We start from the raw sequence: 27,742 nt of genomic DNA on the forward strand, positions 1-27,742 counted from the left end.
ATAACTGTGTACATACAAATAACTTTGGTCTTGCTACAAGAGCCTCTACCAAGGCTTTGACGCCAACTTTACCAATCAAAATAATAATTTTTCTCCATTTTCCATTCATTTTCCAGCTTGTAGCTACAGAGTTCTACAGAGTTCTTCAATCAAACTACAGTACATGCCGAAGGTCAAATAGGAACAATCGTGTTAACTTTGACAGCCCTATTTTATTCTAGATTTAATTAAGGGTTTCAAAAGGGGTGGAGAAGAAAGAAAAAGTAAGAAGTCCAAAATTTACCACTTCCACACTGAGTAGGAGGTGTTTTTTTTTTTCATATTGGACAAACTATAACACTGTTGAATACATGTAGTTTTATGGTAATCTGATGTGTCATCAATGTTTTGTGCCGTCACTGATGTGTAGTGACCTACACAGAATACTACATGTACTACATACAAGTTGTGTTTCAATATGTTTTTTATTAATGATGCACCATAGTGAACCACAATGATAATTTATTAATGAGTTATTTCTTCGAACAGCAATGAGGGAGGGGCTACTGTAATTGAATACACGGTTTAATCATCAATTCATCTATTCTTAGTTCTAGTTTGTGTCAGCAGCAGAAGCCTTTTCCGGAGTTCTGTGCAAAGTACCAATGAAGTCTTGGGTCACAGCGCCACCTATTGGGATGTGCATGACAGTTTGAAGCCGAAATGTATTTAAATACAATTGATGTGGAAAAAAGGTTTTAAATCCACCCCCGTTAGTGAAGGTCTACGGGTAGAAGGCTTGGAGAAGCCCCCAGAGAATCAAGATGACAGGTAGCCTGAGCATTTTTTGAGGGGGATGAAAGGCGTTTGAACGATTCATAAATGGCTCCAGCTTGGACAAAACAATGAGTCCTGGGAGTGAGCTGCGTAAAAAAAAGTTATTCTTCTGGGAGGAAAATATGAAAATATGATACATGACAGAATGGAGATGAAACCAACTCCTACACACCCAGTCCCTGACCTACATACAACTCTGAAAACACCCCCCCCAAAGTCTGTTAAATGTGGCAATAAGTGGAGTGACGCCATTCAGCCAAGCAATTACTACTACACTGTCTTCTTTAATGTAGTATCTATTGTGTTCTTACACATACTATCTTCAATGTCAGATGTTACGTATTTACAAAGATACTAATGTTCACTTTTGATTGGCACTGTCATGGTGCTTATTTGACATGTGCATCTGTAAAAGTCTTTTCTCAGATCCTATTGTCACTTCTGGGCTGAAGAATGCAGCGTTGTTTCGCTACCTCTTTCTACCATTTTTGATTGGGCATCTTGTGATATTAATAAACAAATGTGGAAACTTGCTCAGTTTCAAATGCAAATTAAAGGGGAAACATGGAAGATGACAACAGTGACATTGTCCCGACTTTTGTCCCGACACAACTTTTGGATTCCTTGTGTTGTTATCAGAGTGTAATGTACTAGAAGTGATAACATAGCATGTCTATCGGATTATAGGTTTATTCTGTTCTAGTACAACACAGATTTTCTTCCAGGGAAAAGACATTGTTCTCTACATGCATCTCTTCTCTTGCCTGTGCTATTTTTTTGTATTTTTATTTCATTTTACAAATAAGGTGTTGAGCCAAATGATTACAAACTTTGGTATACAGCTTTATGGGATGTGTGTGTGTAAAATCTGTGCAAGACTATTTGAAAAACATGGCTGCCATCATGTAAAGCGTCTTTGCAAGGGTACGACGGGACTTTGCAGTTAATTCTTCATAAGTCATTCATTCATTCATTTTCTACCACTTTTCCTCACGAGGGTCGCGGAGGGTGCTGGAGCCTATCCCAGCTGTCTTCGGGCGAGAGGCGGGGTACACCCTGGACTGGTGGCCAGCCAATCACAGGGCACATATAGACAAACAACCATTCACACTCACATTCATACCTATGGACAATTTGGAGTCGCTAATTAACCTAGCATGTTTTTGGAATGTGGGAGGAAACCGGAGTACCCGGAGAAAACCCACACATGCACGGGGAGAACATGCAAACTCCACACAGAGATGGCTGAGGGTGGAATTGAACCCTGGTCTCCTAGCTGTGAGGTCTGCGCGCTTTGCTAAGTCATTGGGCCATTTGACTAATCATTATACAATCGGCCCTTGATTATAGGTTGTTTGATTCCAGACCCGACAGCGATAAATGAATTTCCTCAATATAGCATTCCATGTTAATAAATAGAATATTGTGAACATTTTACTTTCTATCTATCAAACCATACCAAGACCACCTGGTTGAGTTTTTTTTTTCACACCTGAGTTTGGTTATTGTCCAAACAAAGCACACTAAGGGGTTTGGGTATTGCAACAAATCCATCCTCAGTAGCAACATAAGCCAAGTAGAAAGCAGCAGAGTGAAGCCATTTTTACAGGCCTGCTTGAACTAAGAACCACTTAAGGCTTTCTAAACAGTTCTAAATCTGCCAGAAGAGATACAAAAAAACAAAAAGCGAGAGTGCTGTTGAACCAAATGCAGACACAACTCAGCAAGTAGTCGTAAAAGTTATTTACAAGAACAAACAGTGACAGAGGAATACATGGTGAGCAGAGGACAAAACATCAGTAGGGGATGCAAGAGAAAGTTAAAGAGGAAATGCAACTTTTGGACTTTTCCTTTGGCAAACAGTTGCACAACACGAAGCAGACGAGGGCACTGACAACACGAAGCAGTGATGACCCCTTCCCTTTCCCTAAAGACTTCCTATCTAGAAGTACTGATATTACTCATCCCACCTTGTGGTCCTCAGTAAAAGACGCAATATGTCTTCCTTTGGCTGTCAAAGACGGAATGACAAAGAGGCAAATTAATTGAAGCATCACATCAGCATCAACAGTTTGTCTATATGTGCCCTGTGATTGGCTGGCCACCAGTCCAGGGTGTAACCCGAAGACGGCTGGAATAGGCTCTAGCACGGCCTGCGACCCTCGTGAGGATAAGCGGTAGAAAATGAATGAATGAATGAAAGTTTGGTGATTATTGATTCTAAATTGTAAATTTGAGTGTGAGTTTGGTGTGAATGCTAAATGCTAGTGGTCTGATATTTGGGGCCGATATTTGGAATTTTGACTCTCTTCTGGAGCAATGCTAGTTCGTAGTACCTCCACACTTTTCTGTGAATTATTTGAAAGGAGGCTGCTGATAATGTCGACAGTCAAAGCAGTCTGTGATCGTAAAAAGCATGTGTGTGATGGAGAGAGAGCACGTAAAAAACTCAATTTACTTGTTTTATTGGAGGGAAGCACGCCAAGGTGGAAGCTGGTTAGATAACTGACCATAACATTAGTTCAATGGTCTTGCTCTGTTTAAATACTTAGCAGACTATGTATTAGCAATTGGATTATTCAAAAAAAAAATGCCAATTTTTACACTTTTACTGCAAATAAATGTCGGCTTCCTTAAGTGCTAATTGGTATCAGTCCTGAAAAACCTGTATCGGTCGATCGGTCGACTAAATCAGTATGAATGCTCGTCTCCCAGCATTCATCTTTGTCGCTCCATCCATCTGCCAATTTGGCCTTCACATCCTCTACTGTATGCTTGCTGTGCAACTTTGACTAATTGTAATTCCATCAGTCAAGGTCACCTCCCATCAGCCATCTGGGCTCTGAGAACAATGGTGCATGCACTGGTCTTGGGCGTGTACGCAGACAAGGATGCTCTGAACGTATTCGCCACACAAGCTTTTTATTTCATCTTGTAAAATCTCGCTAAGCAATAAAAACCACGACCACAGATTGCGTAGCCATGTTCTCATTGGACTTTGCATACAGTTTGTTTGTTTTTAAGGTTTGGCTTTATACTTGCTTTATGACCATCCATGTGACTCTTTTGATCTGGTGTTTTTTTTTTGCCCCACCCCTTACACTTCTGTCCACTCAGCTGCATGTCTTCACTTCATTTATATGTCTTTTTGTGAGTTGTGTGTCTATTTCTTATCCATGCAATCAAAAGAATATTGATTTTTATCATTGTATCTTTGCTGAATATAAGAAGACTAGAAGAGTCCAAGGAGGCAAATCTCTTTGAAAGGTAGAAGTATCACATGTCAAATCACCAATAATGTACTATGTACATCGTATACTAAACTGTACTGGATGTATATGATGACACACTTACTCTAATACAGTAAACCTCGGATATATCGGATTCAATTGTTCCCACTGGTTTTGTCCGATATAAGCGAAATCCGTTATATGCGTATACCGGAAAAAGTCCGTTTTACGCATATATCGGATTTATATCCGGTATATGCGTAAATCGGATTTTATCCGTTATTAAAAGGCACTTCCTTGACTATGTTTCCAATGTACCTGGACGCGCAGGCAACGCTGCAAACGCTGCAAATGACGTCATATAGCGGCCTGTCACGATTCGGTGAATCGGAGCGCCACGATGCGGCCATCCGATATATGCGAGGGAAATTTAATGGAAATGCATTGGAACGGGACTGGAGATTTTGTCCGAAATAGGCGAAATCCGTTATAAAAAATCCTATATATGCAATGAATTTTTATTGGAAATGCATTACAGAAAAATCGGTTCTTTTTTATCTGTCCGTTGTGAGCGAATTTCCGATATATCCGAGGTTTATTGTAATAACATTTTAGAATGTTTATCTAAAAAAAGTCTATGCTTAAGTTAACTTAACTTCCTTGTACTCTGTATCACGTGACAAGTCTGTGTCATTTTACTTTAATTTAGTTTTATTTAGTTCTGCATAAAAGGTGTATCCATCCATTTTGTATACTGTTTAGCCTCATTGGTATGCTGGAGCCTATCCCAGCTGACTTCGGGTGGCAGGCGTCGTACACCCTGTACTGGTCATAAAAAGTGTATCATGAATGTTAATAGTGAAGTCAATGGTTAAGTTGACACAACTTCTCGTACGCTAGACTATGTCACACGTAAAAAGGTGAAACATCTTAGTTTTATTTACTTTTATTTATTCCTATATGAATGATAATAAGAAGGCCATATTGGCTAGCTTCCGCGTACACTACATCATGTCACGAGTCATGAAAGGATGATTTATTTTAGTTTTATTTAGTGCTGTATGAAAATTGTTTTCTTCTTCCAACATCAGTGACCTGACACATGGACACACTGTCGCATCTTGCACAAAGCCTTCCAAGAAGATTTTTAATGGCTGAAAATTCCATATTTTCTGACATTTGACTTCCTGTCTTGTCCGCGTAGAGATAGAGGTCACTGAATCCTTCCTGTTGCTAAATATTTCACATTCCCAGCTGAGTGGTGTTGTTGCTGCCAAGGTGTTGGGAGATCTTTGCAGGATCAACAAAGGGAACATGTCAAACTGTGTGTGTGTGTGTGTGTGTGTGTGTGTGGTTCGAGTATTTGTGGTAGCTTCAGGCCATGCATGAATGGACTGTGCAAGAGGCACGCTGTGACTAAGAAGACAACAATCCGGTACAGTTTGAAGAAACAGAGACCCGGCTCAAAATGCAAATGACTTGCTCGGAGGTACCCCCCCTCCGCTTCCGCTTTAACCATTCTTTTCCCAGGCTCTGGCTAACACTGAAGAAGCAGCATCAGTCCAGGAAGAAACCATCATTGGGGGGGGATCTCTTTTTATAGTCACAGAAGTCAGGCAGCCACCAGAGATAGTCTTGTCTCTCATAAAGATCTGGGTGGAGCAAAATTATGACAGGATTCTCGCACAAGGGGGGGCTGAGGACCACCCCACTGTTGTCCCCATCTTTCATTGACCCCCTTTTAGACAAAGCTGCAAAATGCAAACCATGAGTAGGAAGAGGGAGGATGGATGTTTAGAGGTCAAGAAATAAACAGGATCCTCACCTCTGTGTCCTCTTGTCTTGTTACAAGCTTCCTCTAATGGGGTGGTCTTCAGTCCTGCTAAACTCCAATAAAAAAAATCCAGTTTTCACCACAAAGCAGGTTCCTGCAGTGTCATGATTGCTTTTATATCTCTTTACTTTATGGTAACTTCTCAGCTGCCCTGCGGGCTAGCTGCTAGCCCGCTACGCTTCTCGCCGTGTCTCTCTGCCGCCTTTTCACCGGTCCTTTCTCCCGCTTCCATCAGGCTCTGTCCGTTCGATTTTTCTGTCTTTTCGTTTGCTTTTGTCCCTCCTCCCACCATCCACGACCCTCGCTGTTGCCCAGACAGCGGCACAAAAGATGGACAGAGCGCTCTCACGCAACAACAGCCAATAGCAGAGTGGCGGAGGCACGCGAGTGACCAATGGGAATGTTTGGTTAGAAGGTTTTGACGAATCCCGTGAAAGGATGAGGAGAAAATAGGCGGGACTCAAAGCATTAAGGGAAGTCTGTCACGGTGGCTACTTCCGGGTGTCCCTCTAGGTTTAATAAACAACAATTGTGTTTTTTTTATTATTAATAGAATTATATTAGTTATTTAAACTTAATAGCTTTAAACATTTACATAAAAAGTAGTAGCAAAATCACTGCTGATTAATTTTATTACACACTTATATAAACTATGGTTTATATGCTGTATTGCATTTAGTACTTTCTGCTATATAATTTCTAGCTGTTTATAACTTAAGTCAGATAATATGTTGATATTGTTGTAAAGATGCATACAAATTGAATGAAGTAGGCCTACCATTGTGATTTAGGGGTGTCCAAATTGGTCATCTGTGACCTTTGGGACATTGTAGAAATAAAATTAATCAAAAGAACAGCAAATATGGGAAAAATACATCAATGTATAAAGTATAAGAGGTAGATGGTAATATAAAAGGTAAATAAAGAATAAATAATAAGTAATAAATATAAATAAGTATAAATAAATATAAATAAAGAAGTAAAAAAATAATACATTTTTAATAGTCGCTGTTGACAGACTTCACCGCTTATGGGGGTGTCATACAACTTCATGTCAAAAAATCCAAACTATCCCCAAGACCACAGGGTATTAAAGCTAAAAATCCGCTCAAAATTCTCATTTTCTGTCAGGCATTCACACGGTCATGCCCTCCTGATAGCTAAGGCTAAGAAGCTTTCTCTTCTTGAACGGGTCGGACGGTCGAGCTGCATAATCAAGGCCTCTGGCAGCCTGCCATTGTTGCTGAGGTCAGACGCAGTAAGACAGCCTTTTTGAAAGATGCTGAGCATTGCGGAACAAAAAAATCAAATGGTAGAACCCCAAAAGATGGGGTATGTGATTGTAAAAAGTTTGGGAACCACCGATATACAAATAGAACATTTGTTTTCCTTTTTATGTAATTTAAAGATAAAAAATATTTAGGATTTTTTTTTTCAGTGTGCGGCCTTTGTAGATATTTTTTTTGTGTGTGTGTCAATTTTTTAAATGTATCTCATATTTACTTAGTTACTATTACTCTATAGATATATGGAAATATGGGGTAAAACTTTAAAAGCAATCTTCACTCGCTAAATGTACTGCAAAAAAGGCCAGTAAGGATAATTCATAATGCCGCCTACAGAGAACATACTAACTCCTTATTTCTAAAATACTTTCACAAATACTTCAACTTGCTGATATAGTTCATCTTCAAATAGCTAAAATAATGCATAAGGCTAAAAATAACCAGTTAGCTAAAAATGTCATCCAATACCTAGCATTTCAGTATGTGGAATCAAACTATGGAATGGATTGAGTAAGACCCTCAAAATTAAAAAAAAAATTAAAAAGAAAAACGAAAAAAAAAAAAAAAAAACTGTATTACGGAAAGCAGGAAGTGAACAAATGGAACAGTTACTGATTGTAAAAGTACCAGATGGAGGGGTAGGATTTAATAAGCTTTGCTTCTTCCTACTCCTTTTGGACATGTGGAACTGTGAACTGATTATGTGATGCATTCAATTGTAATCTGATATATCGATTAAACCTTCACATGTTCTTTAAGTCAACACGTGCAGGGTGTTATTGTAAGATTTATTAAAACACACAAAACAAATACACGGTACAAATAAAAAGATAACCATTCATTTTGTCGTTCAGTCGCTTCACAGCACAAATCAGAACCTTTCGTCTTCCAAACTGCAAATTTCCCACAAAGTGAAGCACCGTATAAAAAGCTTCATAAGCTGTGCATTCGCTGCAAAGGTGCCTTAATCAGGGTCTTTTTTTTTTGTAGCTTTTGAAGCCATGTTAATTAGAAGCATGTACAGAAGCGTACTTATGATATTAGACTGAAATCTTGTTTTCTAGTAGGCAGTACATTCATACCTGGACTTCAGTTTGATTGCATTTTATCACAATGTTTTGCTGCTGACATCACCGCAGACATTCTTTTTTTTTTTTTTTGTACGTTTTGCTGCACAAATCGTATTTACATGTTTCTGAGGATTCATCTGCACAGCATTTGAACAAGAACAACAGTGCAAAAACGTCATCAACGTACTGAAGATGGTTTACTTAAAAAAAAATTTAAAATCTTGTTTTGATGTCCAAGTAAAAGCAAGTCTAAGCAAAGACAAAGCAGTGGAAAAGTAGTGAGGCTGAAATAAAAAAAAAAAATGTAATATTTGTTATGTACTTGCCGAGGGCCTGCAGCTAAAAAGTAGCCAATTGGCACATTTATGTCCATGCAACTTTAAACTGTGAAATAAATAAATACATATAGTAACCTCTATAGCAAATGTCATGGAATTGGATGGAAAAACACGCTGAAATAAGTAACCTCAACCATCATTTAAATTCAACAATGCTCATATAGACAGAAGAAAATGCGACCATCTAATCCGATCGCTGACCAACAATGGCTCCATATTCTTTAAAATCACAATTTCTTCATTTCAGTTACCTCAAACCACCTTAAACTATATTATGAAAGCAGGAAGTGAACAAATGTAACAGTTACTGTAAAAGTACCATATGGAGGGGTAGGATTTAATAAGCTTTGCTTCTTCCTACTCCTTTTTGGACATGTGGAACTGTGAATTATTATTATGTGATGCATTCAATTGTAATCTGATGCATGTTCAAATGAAATAAAACATTACCATTACAGTTGATTGCCAGCCACATGGAGGGCGGAATTAGAAACCCTTATGGAGAACATAACTCCAGTCTCATTTGCGAAGGGGCGTTGGTGGAGGGAATGTCAATAAAAAAGGTGAACATCATTAGATAAAAAGAGAGAGCTGTCCATTGAAAATGAATGGAACACTTAAAATGATAGATAGATCATAATTCTAACAACGGTAAATGTCCACTGGGGCGGTGGGTTTGAGTTTTTTTTAGTGCAGCCACTACTTCAAACATTCAAAAGGTAGAAGCTATCACATTTATGGGTGAGGTGAACCCCTCTCCTGCACATGTCAAGTACTTGTATGACACTTTACATGAGGTAAAGAAGGACTGCACTTCCCGCAAAACACCAGGAGGTGGCATACTTCCAGGTAGACTGTCCTCTTAACTGCATACATGAATAGCTGCTGTTCTCAATTCCACACTTAAGTGCACGACATGAATGAGAAAACACATATTCTTCTTGTCGACGTAATGATCCTTTAAACGCTGAGCCCGGCTGTTCCGAAGAGTCCTCGCATATGGGCTGAAAAAATTTTAGGATTAGATGAAGCCCATCCCGGACCACAGCATCAGCACAACTTGTCTGAAATCTGAGGGCAGGATACAGTCAAAATATTAATTTAAAAAAACCCTCTCAAGGACTCTTGAGAGGTAAAAGTGCAATTCTTTAGATTCATACGTCTGCAAAAAGAAAAAATAAGGATCTCGTTATGAAGCCAGGAAGGCCAAAGTATGTAGGATGTACGTCCCAAAGCCAAAAATATTATCGATGTCATCATCCGGAAAGCAGGTTTTTAGTCTTCGATACAGATGACGTCACTCGCTTTGCCGGACTTGAGGTCAGGTGTGGCCACGTCTCTCAAGGACTCGAAGGTCTTCTTGTCCAGGTGGTTGGTAGGCGGGCCATTTGACACTAAAGGATGACACCCAGAATATCCTGTCAATGGTGGAAATGTTGGAAAAAACTTTCAGAATATAAAACCTACAAAAAAGGCGGTGATCAACTGTAATGGGTTCATGCTTTTGATTGTTTATGTACAATAATTGCTCTTCTTCAGTGTTGAAAGTATGACTTCTTCTTACCGCTTACATACGGCCCCAGAGGCATCTGACTATAATTGACCATCGGTTGTCCACCCGGGCCTCTGAACGCACCGGCAAAAGTTGCTCCGTACATCTGGGAGCAGGCAAACCCTCCCTGGCTAAAAGTCTTAAAAGAGAAAATGGTTAAAATTTTAATAAGGTTCTTTTTTTTTTTCCTAAAGAGATTGCGTCTCCTTGCGTCGTCTACCTGCTGTGGTGGCGGTTCTCCACCTCGGCTGGTGAGGCGGCTGAGGATGCTGCGTTCTGACATTTGCAGGCGGGCCGACACAGGAGGGATGCGGGAGAGCATGTTGGGCAGTCGTGTCACGTCGGCCTTCATGTCACTCAGAAGTTCTTCAAGCTGGTTTAAAACTGCTCAGACAGAGATAAAGTATGTTATAGAGAAATGTTATCATTACAGGATTACGCAAGAAATTTTGTAGATGGTTGACACATGGGCTAAAGAAGCGCTCATTGGGATTTGGTACTGATCCATAAATGCAGCCTTAGCCATAGAATAAAAAATGGGCACTGTTACTTTAAAAAAGTAATTAGTTATAGTTACTAGTTACTTCTCAAAAAAAGTAACTGAGTTACTCCACTACAAAAATAACTAGTTACCAGTAAGAAACTATCCCCTACTTTTTTCGGGGACATAATAATACATTTTACCTTTGACATCAACGAGGTTAAAGTAGTGTCTAGTACTCCCATTTGGCTAACGCTGTCTTCTCACTAGTACTTAAACACCCGCCCACCCAAGTTCTCTGATTGGCTGAAGACGCAATCTTACAAAATTTTAGCCAATTCTCATTGTTTATGTGCTCTAAACACCCGCCCACCTAAGTTCTCTGATTGGCTGAAGACGCAACCTTACTAAATTTTAGCCAATTCTCATTGCTTATGTACTCTAAACACCCGCCCATCTAAGTTCTCTGATTGGCTGAAGACGCAACCTTTACTAAATTTTAGCCAATTCTCATTGCTTATGTGATCTAAAAACCCGCCCACCCAAGTTCTCTGATTGGCTGAAGACGCAATTTTACTAAATCCTAGACAATCCTCATTGCTCATTGCTCTAAACACCCGCCCACTTAAGTTCTCCGATTGGCTGAAGACTCAATTTTACTAAATCTTAGCCGATCCTTATTGCTTATGTGCTGTAAACACCCGCCCACTTAAGTTCTCTGATTGGCTGAAGACTCAATTTTACTAAAAACTTGAGCCAATCCTCATTGCTTATGTGGTTATCTCATCCCCTCCCTTGTCACGCTGCGACACTCTCACTGCTCTGCAGATTAGTTATGAAGTCGGTGATATATTATATATTATAATATTATAAGTTTAAACGCAGTTATTCCCATCACTGGTCAGGACCTACTTGTACTGTGCATTAGCACTCTCATTGCTATTTATGAATGAAACCGCTACCTAATATAGAAATACCCTGCAAAAATGGTATGATATGATAGCATTAGTATGCATGTACAGTAGTGTGGCTGCATACCATTTTTCTTAATGAATGCACTTTTAAATAACACAATATTAAATGAACTGTGGAATCATTTGTGTTCATCTGTAAAGGTTTGGGTTCTACTTATCTGTGCAAAGAAATAATTGCTGATATAAGTCTTATATTGGACCTAATGAGACTGTGCTTAATGTTGCATTAAAAATGGACCTTTGTGCAGCACGGCGTTGGCGGGCTTGTTCCCGCCTATGGACTCTTTGGACAGGTGCTGGTGAGACTCGGCCAGACATTCCACCTCGGTGAAGCGAGTGTTGAGCGCCATGGCGGGGTGGCTGGGGTCCTGGCTCATGTTCAGGTAGGCCGCCCTCCTCAGCTGCTCCTCGATCACCAGCGCCTGCTCCAACAACTGCAGAGCCAAAAACACAACACAGTACGTCTAAGCACAGACGCTGCAGAAGACAACACACTCGCCTTAAAACGTCGAGCCAGGAACTTGTTCTTCATCTCCAGGTAGTTGCCCTTATGAATCTCTGTCTTGAAAGGCTCGTTGAGGATGGCGTAGCGTGGGTCGTTCTGAATATCCTGCCAGCGAGCGTAACCGTGCCTGCGATGGAGTCAAGGAGAACACACGGGGGAAACCTCCCCCCTAAAATGAGCCTTACTTCTTTATCTGGAAAAAGGATACGTGACAATGCCTGCCAACAGCCAGTAGTCGTGGCGACGGTGCCAGATGTCGTGCATCTTTCCTGACGACAACGCCGCTCGCTCCTCCGTCTGCCACAGCGTGTGCAGCTCTGACAGTTTGGTGCAACACATAAGATGACCTTCAACATTCAGTGGAGTTTTGTGGTGTTTTGTAAATATACTCTATGTGTTCAGTATTTAGAACATACAGTGCATGGGTGTCCAAAGTTTGGCCCAGTGGCCATCCGTGGAACATGGCTTATTGCCGAAATAAAATAAGATAATAATACTCTGTGTGAGTGTGAATGGTTGTTTGTCTATATGTGCCCTGTGATTGGCTGGCGACCAGTCCAGGGTGTACCCCGCCTCTCGCCCGAAGACAGCTGGGATAGGCTCCAGCACCCCTGCGACCCTCATGAGAAAAAAGCGGTAAAAAATGAATAATAATAGATTCTGTGTGGATGTGAATGAATGTTTGTCTATATGTGCCCTGTGATTGGCTGACGGAAGAAGACAGCTGGGATAGGCTCCAGCACCCCCGCCATCCTTGTGAAGATAAGCGGTAGAAAATGAATGAATAAATATATTCCGGGTGGGTGTGAATGGTTGTTTGTCTATATGTGCCCTGTGATTGGCTGGCGGAAGAAGACAGCTGGGATAGGCTCCAGCACCCCCGCCACCCTCGTGAGGATAAGCGGTAGAAAATGAATGAATAGATTCTGTGTGAGTGTGAATGGTTGTTTAACTATATGTGCCCTGTGATTGGCTGGCGGAAAAAAACAGCTGGGATAGGCTCCAGCACCCCCGCCACCCTCGTGAGGATAAGTGATAGAAAATGAATGAATGAATAGATTCCGTGTGGGTGTGAATGGTTGTTTGTCTATATGTGCCCTGTGATTGGCTGGCGGAAGAAAACAGCTGGGATAGGCTCCAGCACCCCCACCACCCTCATGAGGATAAGCGGAACAAAATGAATGAATTAATGAATAATAGATTCCATCCATCTTCTATCCTGCTTATCCTCACTAGCGTCGCGGGGGTGCTGGAGCCTATCCCAACTGTCTTCGGGTGAGAGGCGGGGTACACCCTGGACTGGTTGCCAGGCAATCACATACCGTGGGTATGCTGGAGCCTATCCCAGCTGTCTAATCCGAGAGACAGGGTACAAAAGGGTCCACCCTGGACTGGTCGCCAGCCAATAAAGTACTAGACTGGTTCTCACCTGTAAAACCTCCATCAGCGATATTAAACATGAACTTTGTCTTGAATCCATTTTTCTCTTCCTTCCTGGCGTCCTCCAGTTCGTCCAACGTGTCCTTGTCTCCATTAAGTCGACTGTCTGCGGCGTCTTCGCTTTTCACGTCATCTGAACAATCAGTGAGGTCACTCATTAAAGGCTCAGAGATCTTTAAGATGCTGCACCACTTCTGGTCCTTCATACCTGGTTTGTTCTCCTTCTCCTCAGCATCTCCTCTCTCTGATGGCTTCTCGGGTTCTTTGCACGGCTCCTCTGAGGGTGAGATTGACAAAATGGATGAAAGACTCAGAAGACTCTTTCAGGGGGCGGGACAGACACTCACTTTGAGGTGAGTTCTGACTGGACGACATCGCTGTTGTCTTCTCGGTGTGTTTAGGGGGCGACTGACTTTTGTCCATCTCGTTTCCTCGTGTTCTTTCCTCAGAGGTCGTGTTGCTCTCGTTGACGTCGGCTGCTGGCTCCTCCTCCTCACGCGTCGCCGCTTCCTGCTCATTGACACGTTGTCCTTCTGCATCACGTGAACCCAGGGCTTCTGCACAGGTCTGCAAAGATGTCTGTTAAAAGTTTTATCATGATGAGCAGGAAGATAGAGCAGAAAAAAAAGAAGACTCACTTCCTGCTCGGAGCGTTTCTTGCTTTCTTGTTGTGCTGCGTCTTTGTCGTCTGTGGGACACTCAGTCTTGTCTGCAACACAGAAAAACCTTTAAAACTTTGGCCTTTGCACCAGGGGCATCACTAGGTTCTGAGGACAGGGGGGGCTTAGCCCCCTGGAGATGCACAGGATATGAATCAATGAAGTAGTAGTAGCAGGCTAGTATACAAATTTGTCAGAGATTTTTTGTAAGATTTTATTGTAAAAAAATGAAAAAAATAAATAAAAAATGAAAAAAGATTAATAAAAAATATCTAATTATTTAGAGGGGTTTAAGAACATTTTAGGGGGGCTGAAGCCCCCCTTATTGGCTTGCTTATTAGCCTGCTTTTGTCCTATTCTATGAAATTTGTCAGAGATTTTTTTGTAAAAAAAATCAATAAAAAATGAAAAAAAAAATCAATAAAAAATATCTAATTATTTAGGGGTTTTAAAACATTTTAGGGGGTCTGAAGTCCCCCTTATTGGCTTGTTTATTAGCCTGCTCTTGCCCTATTATATGAAAATTGTCAGAGATTTTTTTGTAAAAAAATCAATAAAAAATGAAAAAACTGAAAAAAAATCAATAACAAATTTAAAATAATCAATAATAAATATCTAATTATTTAGGGGGACTTAAGAAAATTTTAGGGGGTCTGAAGCCCCCCCATATTGGCTTGCTTATTAGCCTGCTTTTGCCCTATTATATGAAATTTGTCAGGGATTTTTTGGGGAAAAAATAAAAACAAATCAATAAAAAATATCTAAAGCCCCCCTAAAATCATGGAAAATCATGAGAAAAAATGATGAAATGACAAACTAAGAAAAATTAAGAAAAATATGCTAATAAAGTCACACAAAACTTCCCAAACTGCCTCAACCTGGACTTGATGCTGACCTGGTGGGTTGGGGGTCCCGGGTTGTGTGGCTACCGGACTGGCCTGCAGCGGAGTGTTGGGATCAGACGAAACGCTCTCGGTCAGCTTCTTAAGCTCCATTCCGATCGGAATGAGGTCCGGAGAACTCAGCTTTCCATTGACGTGCTCAAACTCCTGCACCTGCGAGACAGACGTATTGTTGTGATATCACACCTACAGTCTTTTATGAGTCTACATTAGACTTGAATACCTTTTTCCTCACAAGTGACATGACTCCAATCCTGGTGAGGACATGTTGGCGAGAGAGACCTTCACGCGGGACACCATCGGCGAATGTCTCGGCTCCATCTGCACCCGGCTCGCAAAGGTGTCTCATGAACAGAGACACGTAGGCCCTGGTGGCAAACAAACAACATCCTGTTCCTATCCACACGTCCGAAAGACATTTATGAGAAGCATGAGTCATATTTATGTAATAAATGGCATATTTTCTCTGATTATATCTACTATATTTCATAAAATGAATGTAAAGTTGACCATAGGGGTGTTACGTCATGTGTAGAGGGCTCTAATAATGCAAAACATAGAACTAATTAATTGTGAAAAAAGAGTTAATACACTATTTTCTTCTTGATTGCTCATGAAAACATAAGACTGTTAAATCAACAATCCACACAACCCGGGACCCCCAACCCACCGGGTCAGCATCAAGTCCAGGTTGAGGCAGTTTGGGAAGTTTTGTGTGACTTTAGTAGCACATTTTTCTTAGTTTGTCATTCCATTATTTTTTCCCATTATTTTAGGGGAGCTTTAGATATTTTTTTAATTGATTTGTTTTTATTTTTTATTGATTGTTTTTTTATTTTTTACAAAAAAAATTCCTGACAAATTTCATATAATAGGGCAAAAGCAGGCTAATAAGCAAGCCAATAAGGGGGCTTCAGCCCCCCTAAAATGTTCTTAAGCCCTCATAAATAATCAGATATTTTTTATTGATTTTTTTTTATTTTTGTTATTTTTATTTTATTTTTTTTACAAAAAAAAAAACAACCCACCAGGTTGAGCCTCAAGTCCAGGTTGAGGTAGTTTGGGAAGTTTTGTGTGACTTTAGTAGCACATTTTCTTAGTTTTCATACCATTATTTTTCCCATGATTTTCCATGATTTTAGGGGGACTTTATATATTTTTTATTAATTTATTTTTATTTTTTATTGATTGTTTTTTATTTTTTACAAAAAAAATCCCTGACAAATTTCAGGGCAAAAGCAGCCTAATAAGCCAAAAAGGGGTCTTAAGCCCCCCTAAATTATTAGATTTTTTTTGTGTGCAGGTCAAAGGTCATGTTTTGAGAATTTCTAACAGGACTTTTCAACAAAGTTATGCCCAATTAGTGAAAGAGTAAAAAAATAAAAACCTAAGGCTCACCTGAACTCGCGCTCACTTTTCCCTCTCAGGTCCCGCACCAGCCAGTGAGAGGTGAAGGCATCCTGGGGGGGCATGCCCCAGCGCATGATGGCGTTCAGGAAGGCTTTCCTCTGCCGGGCATTGAAGCCCAGGACCTGTTCAAGAACAGAAACCCGAGTTTCAACACACTTGCCCGTGACTGCCATGAACCCCTGACGGTCAAGTTCCTTTACCTCGATGCTGCCGCCAACGCGGGCCAGCAGGGGGGGCAGAGGTTTGTCTTTCTCGTTCCTCAGCTGTCGGCGAGACTGTCGGCGCCCTCCTGCCAAAATGTGAAAGATACTATAGTTTAGCCTGATTTTGCCCTCTTATATGAAATTTGTCAGAGATTTTTTTGTAAAATTTTTTAAAAATCCATAAAACATTTTTTTATCAATAAAAAAAAAAAATAATCATTTAGAGGAGCTTAAGAAAATTTTAGGGGATCTGTAGCCCCCCTTTATTGGCTTGCTTATTAACCTGCTTTTGCCCTATTATATGAAATTTGTCAGAGATTTTTTGTAAAAAATAAAAAAATCAATAAAAAATAAAAACAAGTCAATTAAAAAATATCTAAAGCCCCCCCCCCCCCTAAAATCATGGAAAAAGTTTTTTTGTAAAAAATGAAAAAAAATCAATAAAAAATTACTGAAAAATCAATAAAAATATCTAATTATTTAGGGGGACTTAAGAACATTTTAGGGGGGCTGTAGCCCCCTTATTGGCTTTCTTATTAGCCTGTTTTTGCCCTATTATATGAAATTTGACAGAGATTTTTTTGTAAAAAAAAAAATAATCTAATAAAATCAATTATTTATGAAATTTGTCAGGGATTTTTTTTGTTCAATGCCCAAATGTAAGACAGTAGAAACTGAATAATACAAACATTATGATTAAATACAGTGCTTTAGGTTTTTGCAGGGTGTCCCTACAGTGATGCCTTCACATACCTTCAGGCCTTTCCTCGAAGTCTTCGTCCTCGTCCTCGGACCCCACAGAGTACTCCGACTGGTTGTCTGAAAGATCATCCTGCCACTCTGAGCCACACATCAGAGAGAAACAGCACAATGCGTCCGTCGGTGGCCACCCAGCGCGCCACGCCGGCTCAACAATGCATCATCACTTTGCAACTGAGAGGTTCCTCTCCAATGTTCTACCTCTCATGAAGCTGCAGTTGAACTGTGGCCGTCAGCACTTTGACAGAGTATCTCCGAGAGCTTTAACAACACTACTAGTGCACGGGAGAGCTTTAGAATCCCTTAAGGGAGGCTAAAAAGGAGACTTTTGAGAGAACGGAATAAACGTGATTTCTTCAATTAGCTCGCTTTACCATTTATTAATATAAATATTTTTGAAAATATATTTGGGTTTTTTTGCAGGTGCTTATTCCATTTTCAGACTTCAGTGCTTAGCGCGCAGGCCTCACAGCTAGAAGACCCGAGTTCAATTCCACCCTCGGCCATCTCTGTGTGTTTGTTTGCATGTTTTTTTCCGGGTACTCCGGTTTCCTCCCACATTCCAAAAACATGCTAGGTTAATTAGCGACTCCAAATTGTCCATAGGTATGAATGTGAGTGTGAATGGTTGTTTGTCTATATGTGCCCTGTGATTGGCTGGCCACCAGTCCAGGGTGTACCCTGCCTCTTTCCCAAAGACAGCTGGGATAGGCTCCAGCATACCCATGACCCTAGTGAATATAAGTGGTATAGAAAATGAATGGAATCTAGTATTCATTCATTCATTTTCTACTGCTTATCCTCACGGGGGTGCTGGAGCCTATCCCAGCTGTCTTCGGGCAAGAGGCAAAGTACACCCTGGACTAGTCGAAGGGTAGAAAATGAATGAATGAATGATTTGTGTGCAAAACAATTTCACCCATATGAAATAAAGAAAGTCGGAACTCACCATTATAAAATCTGTATTAATATTACTAGTGTGAAAAAGTTAACCAATTTAATATGAATAAGTTATAACAATTAAATAAAGACTCTTTTCGGACCGATGAGCGAAGTGTAATAAATGTTGCTCCATAAGCGTACAAAAAAAAAATCAGCTTTAACGCTCTACCTTTGATAACAAACGATGACGCATATCGTGGCTAACTAAACATGAGCGATTTTAATTTCACCACGTCTATAGCCCCTTTCACACAGATGTTGCAAAATAGCCGACATTTATCCGCCTTTGCCAGTATCATATTCGGTGGTACAATTTAAAAATTCCACTGTGAACTTTCTTGGTTCTTCCTGCATAACGAGCACTCCCACTCCAATTATAGAACGCCTGCTATCATTTATGCATGACCATATTAAAGATTGACATAAGAGCTAATGGAAGCCAGTAAATTGGAAGACAGAGTGAAGCCCCGCCTACCTTGGTCCTCTTGGGTGGTGTCGTTGTAGTTGACCTGCTTGCGGATGCGTTTGCCCTTGCCCAGGTTTCGGGCCAGGTCCTCCTGTTGTTGCTCATAGTGATGGCGGAGGAGTTTCTCCCAGTAGTCCGGGTCCACGTTCTCTTCCTGCTTGATGATTTCCCGCTCCACTTCCTCCTGCACATTCCCACAAACACATATATAACATATAACATGTTGCATCACTATCACTTGATTACTTCCTGTTCCTGCCATCTCTCCCTGTCCTTTCTGTGTTATGTGAGGCAGTAGAGCGCTCAGTTCCGGCTGTGTTCTCTCACCTCTCCATCCTCTTCTTTCACCACATACTGGGCCACCTTGAAGGAGCTCAGGTACTCGTTCATGTTCTGGATTTCGGTATCTTCAGTGGCATCCTGGCTGCGATCCAGCAGTTTGGAGATGGCGTCGTCATCATAGTGAATCACGTTGCCCTCCTCGCCATCTTTGTTGTCACCTGTTAATGATATGACACATAAAGAAAAAAAAAGGCATTGTTACACTGCATCATGTTTCTAATACTTGTTCAGTTCTTCTACCCATACAAGAAGATCATGTTCTGCGGTTCTGGACGTACCCATGGTCCGAGCAGCCTCCATCTCGTCCTTGAAGAGCTCCTCTGTTCCAAACTTGAGGATGTCATCCAGTTCTTGTTTGGACATGGAGCCTGTTTTGGAGCCGAGACCAGGTCGTACCACCAGGTGGGTCAGCATCATCTTCCTCTTGGCTACCTGAGTGATCCTTTCCTCCACCGAGCCCCGCGTAACAAAACGATAGATCATCACCTTCTTGTTCTGGCCAATGCGGTGCGCTCTACTAAATGCCTGCAAAAAAAAAACAAAAAAAAAAACTTAGAAGTCTACATGGCAAATAAGGTCGACGTGAGCAGTCCATACTTGGATGTCATTGTGAGGGTTCCAGTCTGAATCGTAGATGATGACGGTGTCTGCGCTGGCAAGGTTAATGCCCAACCCTCCAGCTCGTGTTGACAACAGGAAGCAGAACTGCTGAGCGCCAGGTGCTGTCAACGAGAACACAGAACCCAAGTGTATACTGTATTTGACTGCTACTCCTAGAACATCATTCTGATTTCCATGGAGGAACAAACCCACCGTTGAAACGGTCAATGGCCTCCTGCCTCAGACCTCCAGTGATGCCGCCATCAATACGCTCGTATTTATAACCCTCAAACTCGAGGAAGTCCTCCAGCAGATCCAACATCTTTGTCATCTGAAAAAGTGGGCGCAGTTAGCTTAATGAAATGTTTCCATGAAGTACACCTTTGAAGTACACAATTGAATGCATCACATAATCAGTTCACAGTTCCACATGTCCAAAAGGAGTAGGAAGAAGCAAAGCTTATTAAATCCTACCCCTCCATCTGGTATTTTTACAATCAGTAACTGTTACATTTGTTCACTTCCTGCTTTCCTAATATAGTTTAAGTTTTTTTTTATTTTATTTATTTATTTATTTTTATCCCGTACCAAAGTACGAGGTGATATGACCATACAATGACTTAATGGTTACCATAGTAACTGTCAATATAGTGATATATATAGCACATCATGAGGTCTGCGTGCTCACCACTCCACCACCGTGCAGCCCTAAAAATAACCATTCATTCATTCATTTTCTACCGCGGGGGTGCTGGAGCCTATCCCAGCTGTCTTTGGGCGAGAGGCGGGGTACACCCTGGACTGGTGGCCAGCCAATCACAGGGCACATATAGACAAACAACCATTCACACTCACATTCATACCTATGGACAATTTGGAGTCGCCAATTAACCTAGCATGTTTTTGGAATGTGGGAGGAAACCGGAGTACCCGGAGAAAACCCACGCATGCACGGGGAGAACATGCAAACTCCGCACAGAGATGGCCGAGGGTGGAATTGAACCCTGGTCTCCTAGCTGTGAGGTCTGCGTGCTAACCACTCGCCCTAAAATAACCAATTAGCTAAAAATGTCATCCAATACTTCTCTGCAAGACATTGATTTTGTATTTAGCAAACATCAACTGCTTGTATTGTTTCTTGAATTGGCTCATCGTTGTGCATTGTTTGAGTTCCTTACTCAATCCATTCCATAGTTTGATTCCACATACTGAAATGCTATGGCTTTTTAACGTAGTCCTAGCATATAAGTGTTTCAAATGTACTTCTTCCCTGAGATCATATTTCTCCTCTCTTGTAGAGAAGTATTGGATGACATTTTTAGCTAATTGGTTATTTTAGGGCTGCACGGTAAGTGAGTGGTTAGCGCGCAGACCTCACAGCAGGGTTCAATTCCACCCTCGGCCATCTCTCTGTGGAGTTTGCATGTTCTCCCCGTGCATGCGTGGGTTTTCTCCGGGTACTCCGGTTTCCTCCCACATTCCAAAAACATGCTAGGTTAATTAGCGACTCCAAATTGTCCATAGGTATGAATGTGAGTGTGAATGGTTGTTTGTCTATATGTGCCCTGTGATTGGCCGGCCACCAGTCGCCCAAAAGACAGCTGGGATAGGCTCCAGCACCCCCCCCATTCCCCCCCCCCCGTGACCCTATTTTAGCTGAGGTGACATAGTACCTGTGAGAAAATAAGAACTCTGTGGCCTTCGTCTTTGAGTTTCTTCAGCATCTTCTGAAGGAGCGTCAACTTGCCGGAGGACTTCACCAGCAGGTTTCCGTCATACGAGCCGTTGGGTAGAACTGGAGCCTCCTGTCACAAAGAAACACTCCATGAACAAATGAATGGGTCAGAAGGTGTCCATGTTTGCACTCATATACCACAGCCGCCACGGGGAACAGGTACGGGTGGTTGCAGCACTTCTTCAAGTCCATCATGATGTTGAGCAGGGACACTTGGTTGCCGCCGCCTTTGGAGTTGAGCGCCTCAAAGTTTCGTGTCAAGATGAACTTGTAGTATTTCCTGCAAATCAGGCGAGATCATTGACATGAAAGAACAACATGACCGTCGTAAAAGCGCTAGCTACTTATGCTATCCTGCCACTGACTGACTTCTGCATGGGGCTGAGCTCCACCCTGACGATCAGCTCCGTTTTGGCAGGCATGTTCTTGAAGACATCCGCTTTGAGCCTCCTGAGCATGTGCGGCCCCAGCAGGTCGTGAAGTTTCTTGATCTGGTCCTCTTTGGAGATGTCGGCAAACTCCTCCAGGAAGCCCTCCAGGTTACTGTCCGAGTACAGAAACACAACATCTAAGTACACTTCCATCAAAGCAGAACTAACAGGAAGTCATACTTGAAGCGCTCCTGAGTGAGGAAGTTGAGAAGATGGAAGAGCTCTTCCAGGTTGTTCTGAAGAGGCGTTCCAGTGAGCAGCAGCTTGTAGTAGATCTTGTATCCATTGAGGATTCTAAAAAACTGCAATGGAATAGTTTGTAGTACACGCAAAATGTTTCCTGGTTTTCCGTTTGCAGCTTCACCTTTGATTGGTTGTTCTTCAGCCTGTGGGCCTCGTCCACCACCAGGCAAGCCCACGTGATGGAACCCAAGATTGCTTGATCGATGGTGATCAGCTCGTAGGAGGTCAGCAGCACGTGGAATTTGATAGGAGTGTCTTTCTACCAGACAGGAGGGGACAAGTCAAACACACAAAAAGGACGTCAGACAACTGAAAGGGTTAACCAAGTCGTAGATGTCAGATGATGGCGAGGTACCTTCATGCGGAACGCCTTTCGTCCCAGCTTGACCGCACTGTCCTCAAAGGTGAACTCGTTCTCCCGGATGGTGGCGCGGCTGTCCTTGTCTCCGGTATACGTCACCACATAAAAATCTGGGGCCCACATCTCAAATTCCCGCTCCCAGTTGATGATGGTCGAGAGGGGCGCGCTCACCAGGAAGGGGCCCTTGGAATGACCCTGGTGTAGAAAACATAGAATTGTTGATAACGATAGAACAAGAACAAGAACAAGAACAAGAACAAGAACAAGAACAAGAACAAGAACAAGAACAAGAACAAGAACAAGAACAAGAACAAGAACAAGAACAAGAACAAGAACAAGAACAAGAACAAGAACAAGAACAAGAACAAGAACAAGAACAAGAACAAGAACAAATTAAATTAAATTAAATTAAATTAAATTAAATTAAATTAAAAGTTAGTTAAATTTACAATTACAATTACAGTTAGAGTAAAAAGTAAAAAGAACAAGAACAAGAACAAGAACAAGAACAAGAACAAGAACAAGAACAAGAACAAGAACAAGAACAAATAAACTAAACTAAACTAAACTAAACTAAACTAAACTAAACTAAACTAAACTAAACTAAACTAAACTAAACTAAACTAAACTAAACTAAAATAAAATAAAATAAAATAAAATAAAATAAAATAAAATAAAATAAAATAAAATAAAATAAAATAAAATAAAATAAAATAAAATAAAATAGTTAAGAGTTAGAGTTAAAGTAAAAAGTTCAAGAACAAGAACAAAAATAAATAAAATAAAATGAAATCTAATTAATATACAGTAAAAATTAAAATTAAAATTAAAATTAAAATTAAAATTAAAATTAAAATTAAAATTAAAATTAAAATTAAAATTAAAATTAAAATTAAAATTAAAATTAAAATTAAAATTAAAATTAAAATTAAAATTAAAATTAAAATTAAAATTAAAATTAAGGTGTATGTGAAAACAGGCCTCCATCAATATTTAAATACACAGTCGTTAACACATCTACAAATTTAAAGAACAGGTAATAAAAGTTGACGTACTGCACTTACACACATCATATACAGTATACTGTACTGTGTACTTGTGATAAGGCCTTACCTCTTTATAAAGGGAATACAAAAACACGATAGTCTGCACCGTCTTTCCCAGACCCATTTCATCAGCCAGGATGGTGTCGGTGCTCTGAGCCCAAGAGAACCTCAACCAGTTCAGGCCCTCCAGCTGGTACGGGTGCAGCGTTCCCCCGGTGGCGTTGATGTACCACGGCTGGTGCTCGAACTTTATTGTTGGCTGGTGGGAACAAAAATTATCTTAAAATGACAAAATTGCACCTTAAACAACCAATTAATTTCATTACTGATCTTACATCAATGATGGGAGCATCCGGAGGGATCTCCCTCTTTCGATGGTCCTCTTTCTTTCCCTTTCTCACCACCAGAGGGCGTTGGTCCTCCCCTAAGATTTGTTCCCTGGCAAATAAAGAATGAAAATGTGAGCTGCTTTTATGGCTCTGCTTGGTCCTAAAATGGATAGTTGGAATACCGATGGTCCCAGTAGGAAGCTTTATGGCTGTCATATTCCGGGATGTCAAAATCATCCACCTCCCAGGTGCACTGGTCATAAGGTAGGTCCCTCCACTTGATTAAGTAATGCACGTCGCTGTCTTTATCAAAGCTATAACAATAAAAATAAACATCAGATTTATGCTAAGCTGTAATTAAAAAGTGGCGTCTGCACCTGTGGTTGAGTATGCGATGAATGACCATCCACTCCGGTTTGATTCCGTATCGGTAGAAGCGCTCCTCCATCACAGCGTACTGAGGGTCTTTGCTCTTCCTCTTCTCATTGTGGAGCTCATCCTCGCCCGAACCGTAGTCATACGGCGGGGGTTCATCCATGTCGTTTTTACGCTGGTAATTCCGGTACATGACAGTGTGGTAGAGTTCCAACTGTGTTCCAACACACACACACACACATGCATAAGACATTGAATAAAGCGTACCTGGCAACCAACGCTGATTTAGTCAGGAATTATGAAACTTCACCTGCAGTTCGCTGACCCAGGAACAGTGCCAATGTGAGAGACCAGCCCACTTTACAAAGAACTCCCTTTCGGGATGGCCCTTGAGAGGGGGCTTGCTTAAGACGTCTACGGTGGGCTTGCCATCCAGGCCCATGGGCGGCTCTGGGGGAAGAGGCGCCTCGCCCCACATCCAGTGAAGAATCTTTTGTACTTTTCCTTTTAGAGGAGGGCACTAAAGTGACAAAGTAAGAAAATAAAACATATTCCCATGTTAGCAAGTGTTGAGCATGGGGGGGAAAGGGGGGCTCACCATGCAGCGTGGACACAGCCACTCCCCGTTGGGTATCTCAGGCAGTGGCGGATTGAGGCAATGGATGTGGTAGGATGATGGACAGGTGTCGCAACACAGCAGTTCTCCTCCATCTTTACACACTCGACAAAACTCCATGTGGTCATCTTCTTCCTCTCGCGCCGTCGCCGCCACCGCTGCCGCCGCCTCCTCCTCGTCTTCGTCCTCCTCGTCTTTGGCTTCCCACTGGATCCCCTCCTTTTCCTATGGCATATAGTTAAAACATCCTTAAGTACTGTGATAATTATGTTATATTAATGCTAAAATGTTACTTAAAACATTACACATTGCAAGATGGCAACATTTTGACAACAAAAATACAAAAAAACAAAAATCTAAGCAAATATAAGCATCAGGCATATTTCACATCAATCCATCATCATGGACTCACACAGTGTGGGCAGCTCCATTTGCCCTCGGGGGCCTTCTCCAGCTCAGGCTCCAGGCACACCAGGTGGTACGCTCGGGGACAGGTATCACACAGGATGATCTCACCGCCCTGCTGACACACCTCACAGTAGTCCTGGTGGTCCGTCTCGTAGCCGTCGCCATCCTCCCCTGGAAAAGGCAGGTCCCGCATGTTAATGTTTAATGTTAATGTATGAATCCCAATCATTAGGTATGTTCATTCATTAATTCATTCATTTTCTATCGCTTATCCTCACGTGGGTCACAGAGGGTGCTGGAGCCTATCCTAGCTGTCTTCGGGCAAAAGGCGGGGTACACCCTGGACTGGTGGCCAGCCAATCACAGGGCACATATAGACAAACAACCATTCACACTCACATTCATACCTATGGACAATGGTGGAATGGTGGAATTGAACTCGGGTCTCCTAGCTGTGTGTCCTGCGTGCTAACCACTCATCCACCAGGGTATATTAGTTGATAGATGCATGGATGCATGAATGCATGGATAATGGATGGATGATAGATGGATGATGGATAGATGGATGGATGGATGATAGATGGATGATGGATGGATGATAGATGGATGATGGATAGATGGATGGATGGATGGATGGATGATAGATGGATGATGGATGGATGGATGATAGATGGATGATGGGTGATAGATGGATGATGGATGGATGGATGGATGGATGACAGATGGATGATGGATAGATGGATAGATGGATGGATGGATAGATAGATAGATAGATGGATGGATGGATAGATGGATGGATGATAGATGGATGGATGGATGATAGATGGATGATGGGTGATAGATGGATGATGGATGGATGATAGATGGATGATGGCTGGATGATAGATGGATGATGGATGGATGGATAGATCGATGGATGCATGGATAGATGGACAGATGGACAGATGGACGGAGGACGGATGGATGGATGGATAGATGGACGGATGGATAGGTGGACGGATGGTGGATGGACGGATGAATGGATAGATGGACGGATGGATGGATGGACGGATGATAGATGGACGGATGGATGGATAGATGGATGAAATTGACAGTAGTATTAGATATTAGTATCTCAATGGAATCTTGGAAAGGGTTCACCTACTTTTCCTTTTTTTGCGCCCGCGCCGAGTCTTTTTCTTGGCGGCCGCCCCCGAGGTGTCACAAAGCACAGAGGCACTGAGGATGCTGATGTCATCAAAGTCAGACTCCTCCAGGAAGTCCTCCTCGCTCTAAAACAGCACAAGTTTAAAGACACAGTACGGTACAGTACAGAGCGCCACGGCTGGCGTGGACGAGCGAGGCTCACCGAGGACGCCTTCTTCTTTTTCCCACTTTGGCCTGACTTGGATTTGGTCTTCTTCGCCTTCACTTTCTTCTTCCCGTCTTTCACAGTCTTGCACCTCTTCCGAACTCCAGGCCCTTGACACAAACACGGACGGCATAGCTGAGCATCAATATACCATCATTGTGTCCACCTACGCAATCAATAGGAATTGAACCGCATCCCAAAGAGAGCAGTTCCTACTATTGCTGTGATGTGACTGCTATGGGTCTAACCTTTCCCCTCTTTGGTTTTGGCTTTTTTGACGGGCCCAAGCTGAGCGCTCAGCTGACCGACAGAGGTGGGCGGTGCCACGGTAACTGTTTCCACAGCGGCAGCCACGGCGGCTGCCACGGCGGTTGCAGAGGCGCCTTTGAAGGGGTTGTTGGCGCTGAACTCTCGCCACTTGGCCCCTAGCACGGTCATCATCTTGGACATGGGAATCTTGGGATTCTTCTTAGCGATGAGAGGCCTGGAGAGGAGAAAGGAGAGGTCAGCATCGACATCATAAGTTAACTTCTACAGTTTTCCTTGATACCTTATGAACAATATGAAGCTTATATGTCAAACTTATAATTCATTTATTCATTTTCTACAGCTTTTCCTCACAAGGGTCGCGGGGGTGCTGGAGCCTATCCCAGCTGTCTTCGGGCAAGAGGCGGGGTACACCCTGGACTGGTGGCCAGCCAATCACAGGGCACATATAGACAAACAACCATTCACACTCACATTCATACCTATGGACAATTTGGAGTCGCTAATTAACCTAGCATGTTTTTGGAATGTGGGAGGAAACCTGAGTACCCGGAGAAAACCCACAAACTCCACACAGAGATGGCCGAGAGTGGAATTGAACCCTGGTCTCCCAGCTGTGAGGTCTGCGCGCTTTACCACTCATCCACCGTGCAGCCCCAATAATATAACAATATATTCATTCACTTTCTACTGCTTTTTCCTCACCAGGGTCGCGGGGTGCTGGAGCCTATCCCAGCTGTCTTCGGGCGAGAGGCGTGGTACACCCTGGAC

General features: G+C 42.0%; 2 protein-coding genes across 4 annotated transcripts in view; both read right to left on the minus strand.

The window, feature by feature from the left end:
- Positions 1-6,225, minus strand: part of arhgef10la (Rho guanine nucleotide exchange factor (GEF) 10-like a) — a 122,760-nt gene extending 116,535 nt beyond the window's left edge. Inside the window, exons 1-2 of one of the 2 annotated variants that reach the window (XM_058054589.1) lie at positions 6,009-6,225; positions 5,872-5,928 (exon numbers count right to left, since the gene is read on the minus strand). The gene's annotated coding sequence lies outside the window, so the exon portion shown is untranslated. Of the gene's footprint in view, positions 1-5,871 lie in introns of both variants that reach the window. The other variant, XM_058054590.1, reaches the window with a different exon arrangement.
- A 1,721-nt stretch (positions 6,226-7,946) lies between these two features.
- Positions 7,947-27,742, minus strand: part of chd5 (chromodomain helicase DNA binding protein 5) — a 29,631-nt gene continuing 9,835 nt past the window's right edge. The window contains exons 5-40 of one of the 2 annotated variants that reach the window (XM_058054768.1): positions 26,953-27,188; positions 26,702-26,814; positions 26,498-26,624; positions 25,358-25,524; positions 24,928-25,170; positions 24,640-24,849; positions 24,332-24,543; positions 24,137-24,268; positions 23,961-24,063; positions 23,693-23,884; positions 22,574-22,774; positions 22,340-22,477; positions 22,156-22,277; positions 21,914-22,087; positions 21,683-21,824; positions 21,483-21,614; positions 20,023-20,140; positions 19,807-19,931; positions 19,488-19,734; positions 19,195-19,367; positions 18,877-19,051; positions 17,454-17,540; positions 16,698-16,786; positions 16,486-16,619; positions 15,311-15,455; positions 15,081-15,240; positions 14,165-14,235; positions 13,874-14,105; positions 13,735-13,803; positions 13,516-13,659; positions 12,295-12,403; positions 12,081-12,213; positions 11,820-12,015; positions 10,347-10,510; positions 10,139-10,265; positions 7,947-9,968 (exon numbers count right to left, since the gene is read on the minus strand). In XM_058054768.1, coding sequence (XP_057910751.1) covers positions 9,850-9,968; positions 10,139-10,265; positions 10,347-10,510; positions 11,820-12,015; positions 12,081-12,213; positions 12,295-12,403; positions 13,516-13,659; positions 13,735-13,803; positions 13,874-14,105; positions 14,165-14,235; positions 15,081-15,240; positions 15,311-15,455; positions 16,486-16,619; positions 16,698-16,786; positions 17,454-17,540; positions 18,877-19,051; positions 19,195-19,367; positions 19,488-19,734; positions 19,807-19,931; positions 20,023-20,140; positions 21,483-21,614; positions 21,683-21,824; positions 21,914-22,087; positions 22,156-22,277; positions 22,340-22,477; positions 22,574-22,774; positions 23,693-23,884; positions 23,961-24,063; positions 24,137-24,268; positions 24,332-24,543; positions 24,640-24,849; positions 24,928-25,170; positions 25,358-25,524; positions 26,498-26,624; positions 26,702-26,814; positions 26,953-27,188 — 5,461 coding nt within the window. In that variant the 3' untranslated portion in view covers positions 7,947-9,849. Of the gene's footprint in view, positions 9,993-10,138; positions 10,266-10,346; positions 10,511-11,819; positions 12,016-12,080; positions 12,214-12,294; positions 12,404-13,515; positions 13,660-13,734; positions 13,804-13,873; positions 14,106-14,164; positions 14,236-15,080; positions 15,241-15,310; positions 15,456-16,485; positions 16,620-16,697; positions 16,787-17,453; positions 17,541-18,876; positions 19,052-19,194; positions 19,368-19,487; positions 19,735-19,806; positions 19,932-20,022; positions 20,141-21,482; positions 21,615-21,682; positions 21,825-21,913; positions 22,088-22,155; positions 22,278-22,339; positions 22,478-22,573; positions 22,775-23,692; positions 23,885-23,960; positions 24,064-24,136; positions 24,269-24,331; positions 24,544-24,639; positions 24,850-24,927; positions 25,171-25,357; positions 25,525-26,497; positions 26,625-26,701; positions 26,815-26,952; positions 27,189-27,742 lie in introns of both variants that reach the window. The other variant, XM_058054769.1, reaches the window with a different exon arrangement.

This window comes from Doryrhamphus excisus, chromosome 18 (genome assembly GCF_030265055.1).
Source record: "Doryrhamphus excisus isolate RoL2022-K1 chromosome 18, RoL_Dexc_1.0, whole genome shotgun sequence".
Taxonomy (NCBI): domain Eukaryota; kingdom Metazoa; phylum Chordata; class Actinopteri; order Syngnathiformes; family Syngnathidae; genus Doryrhamphus; species Doryrhamphus excisus.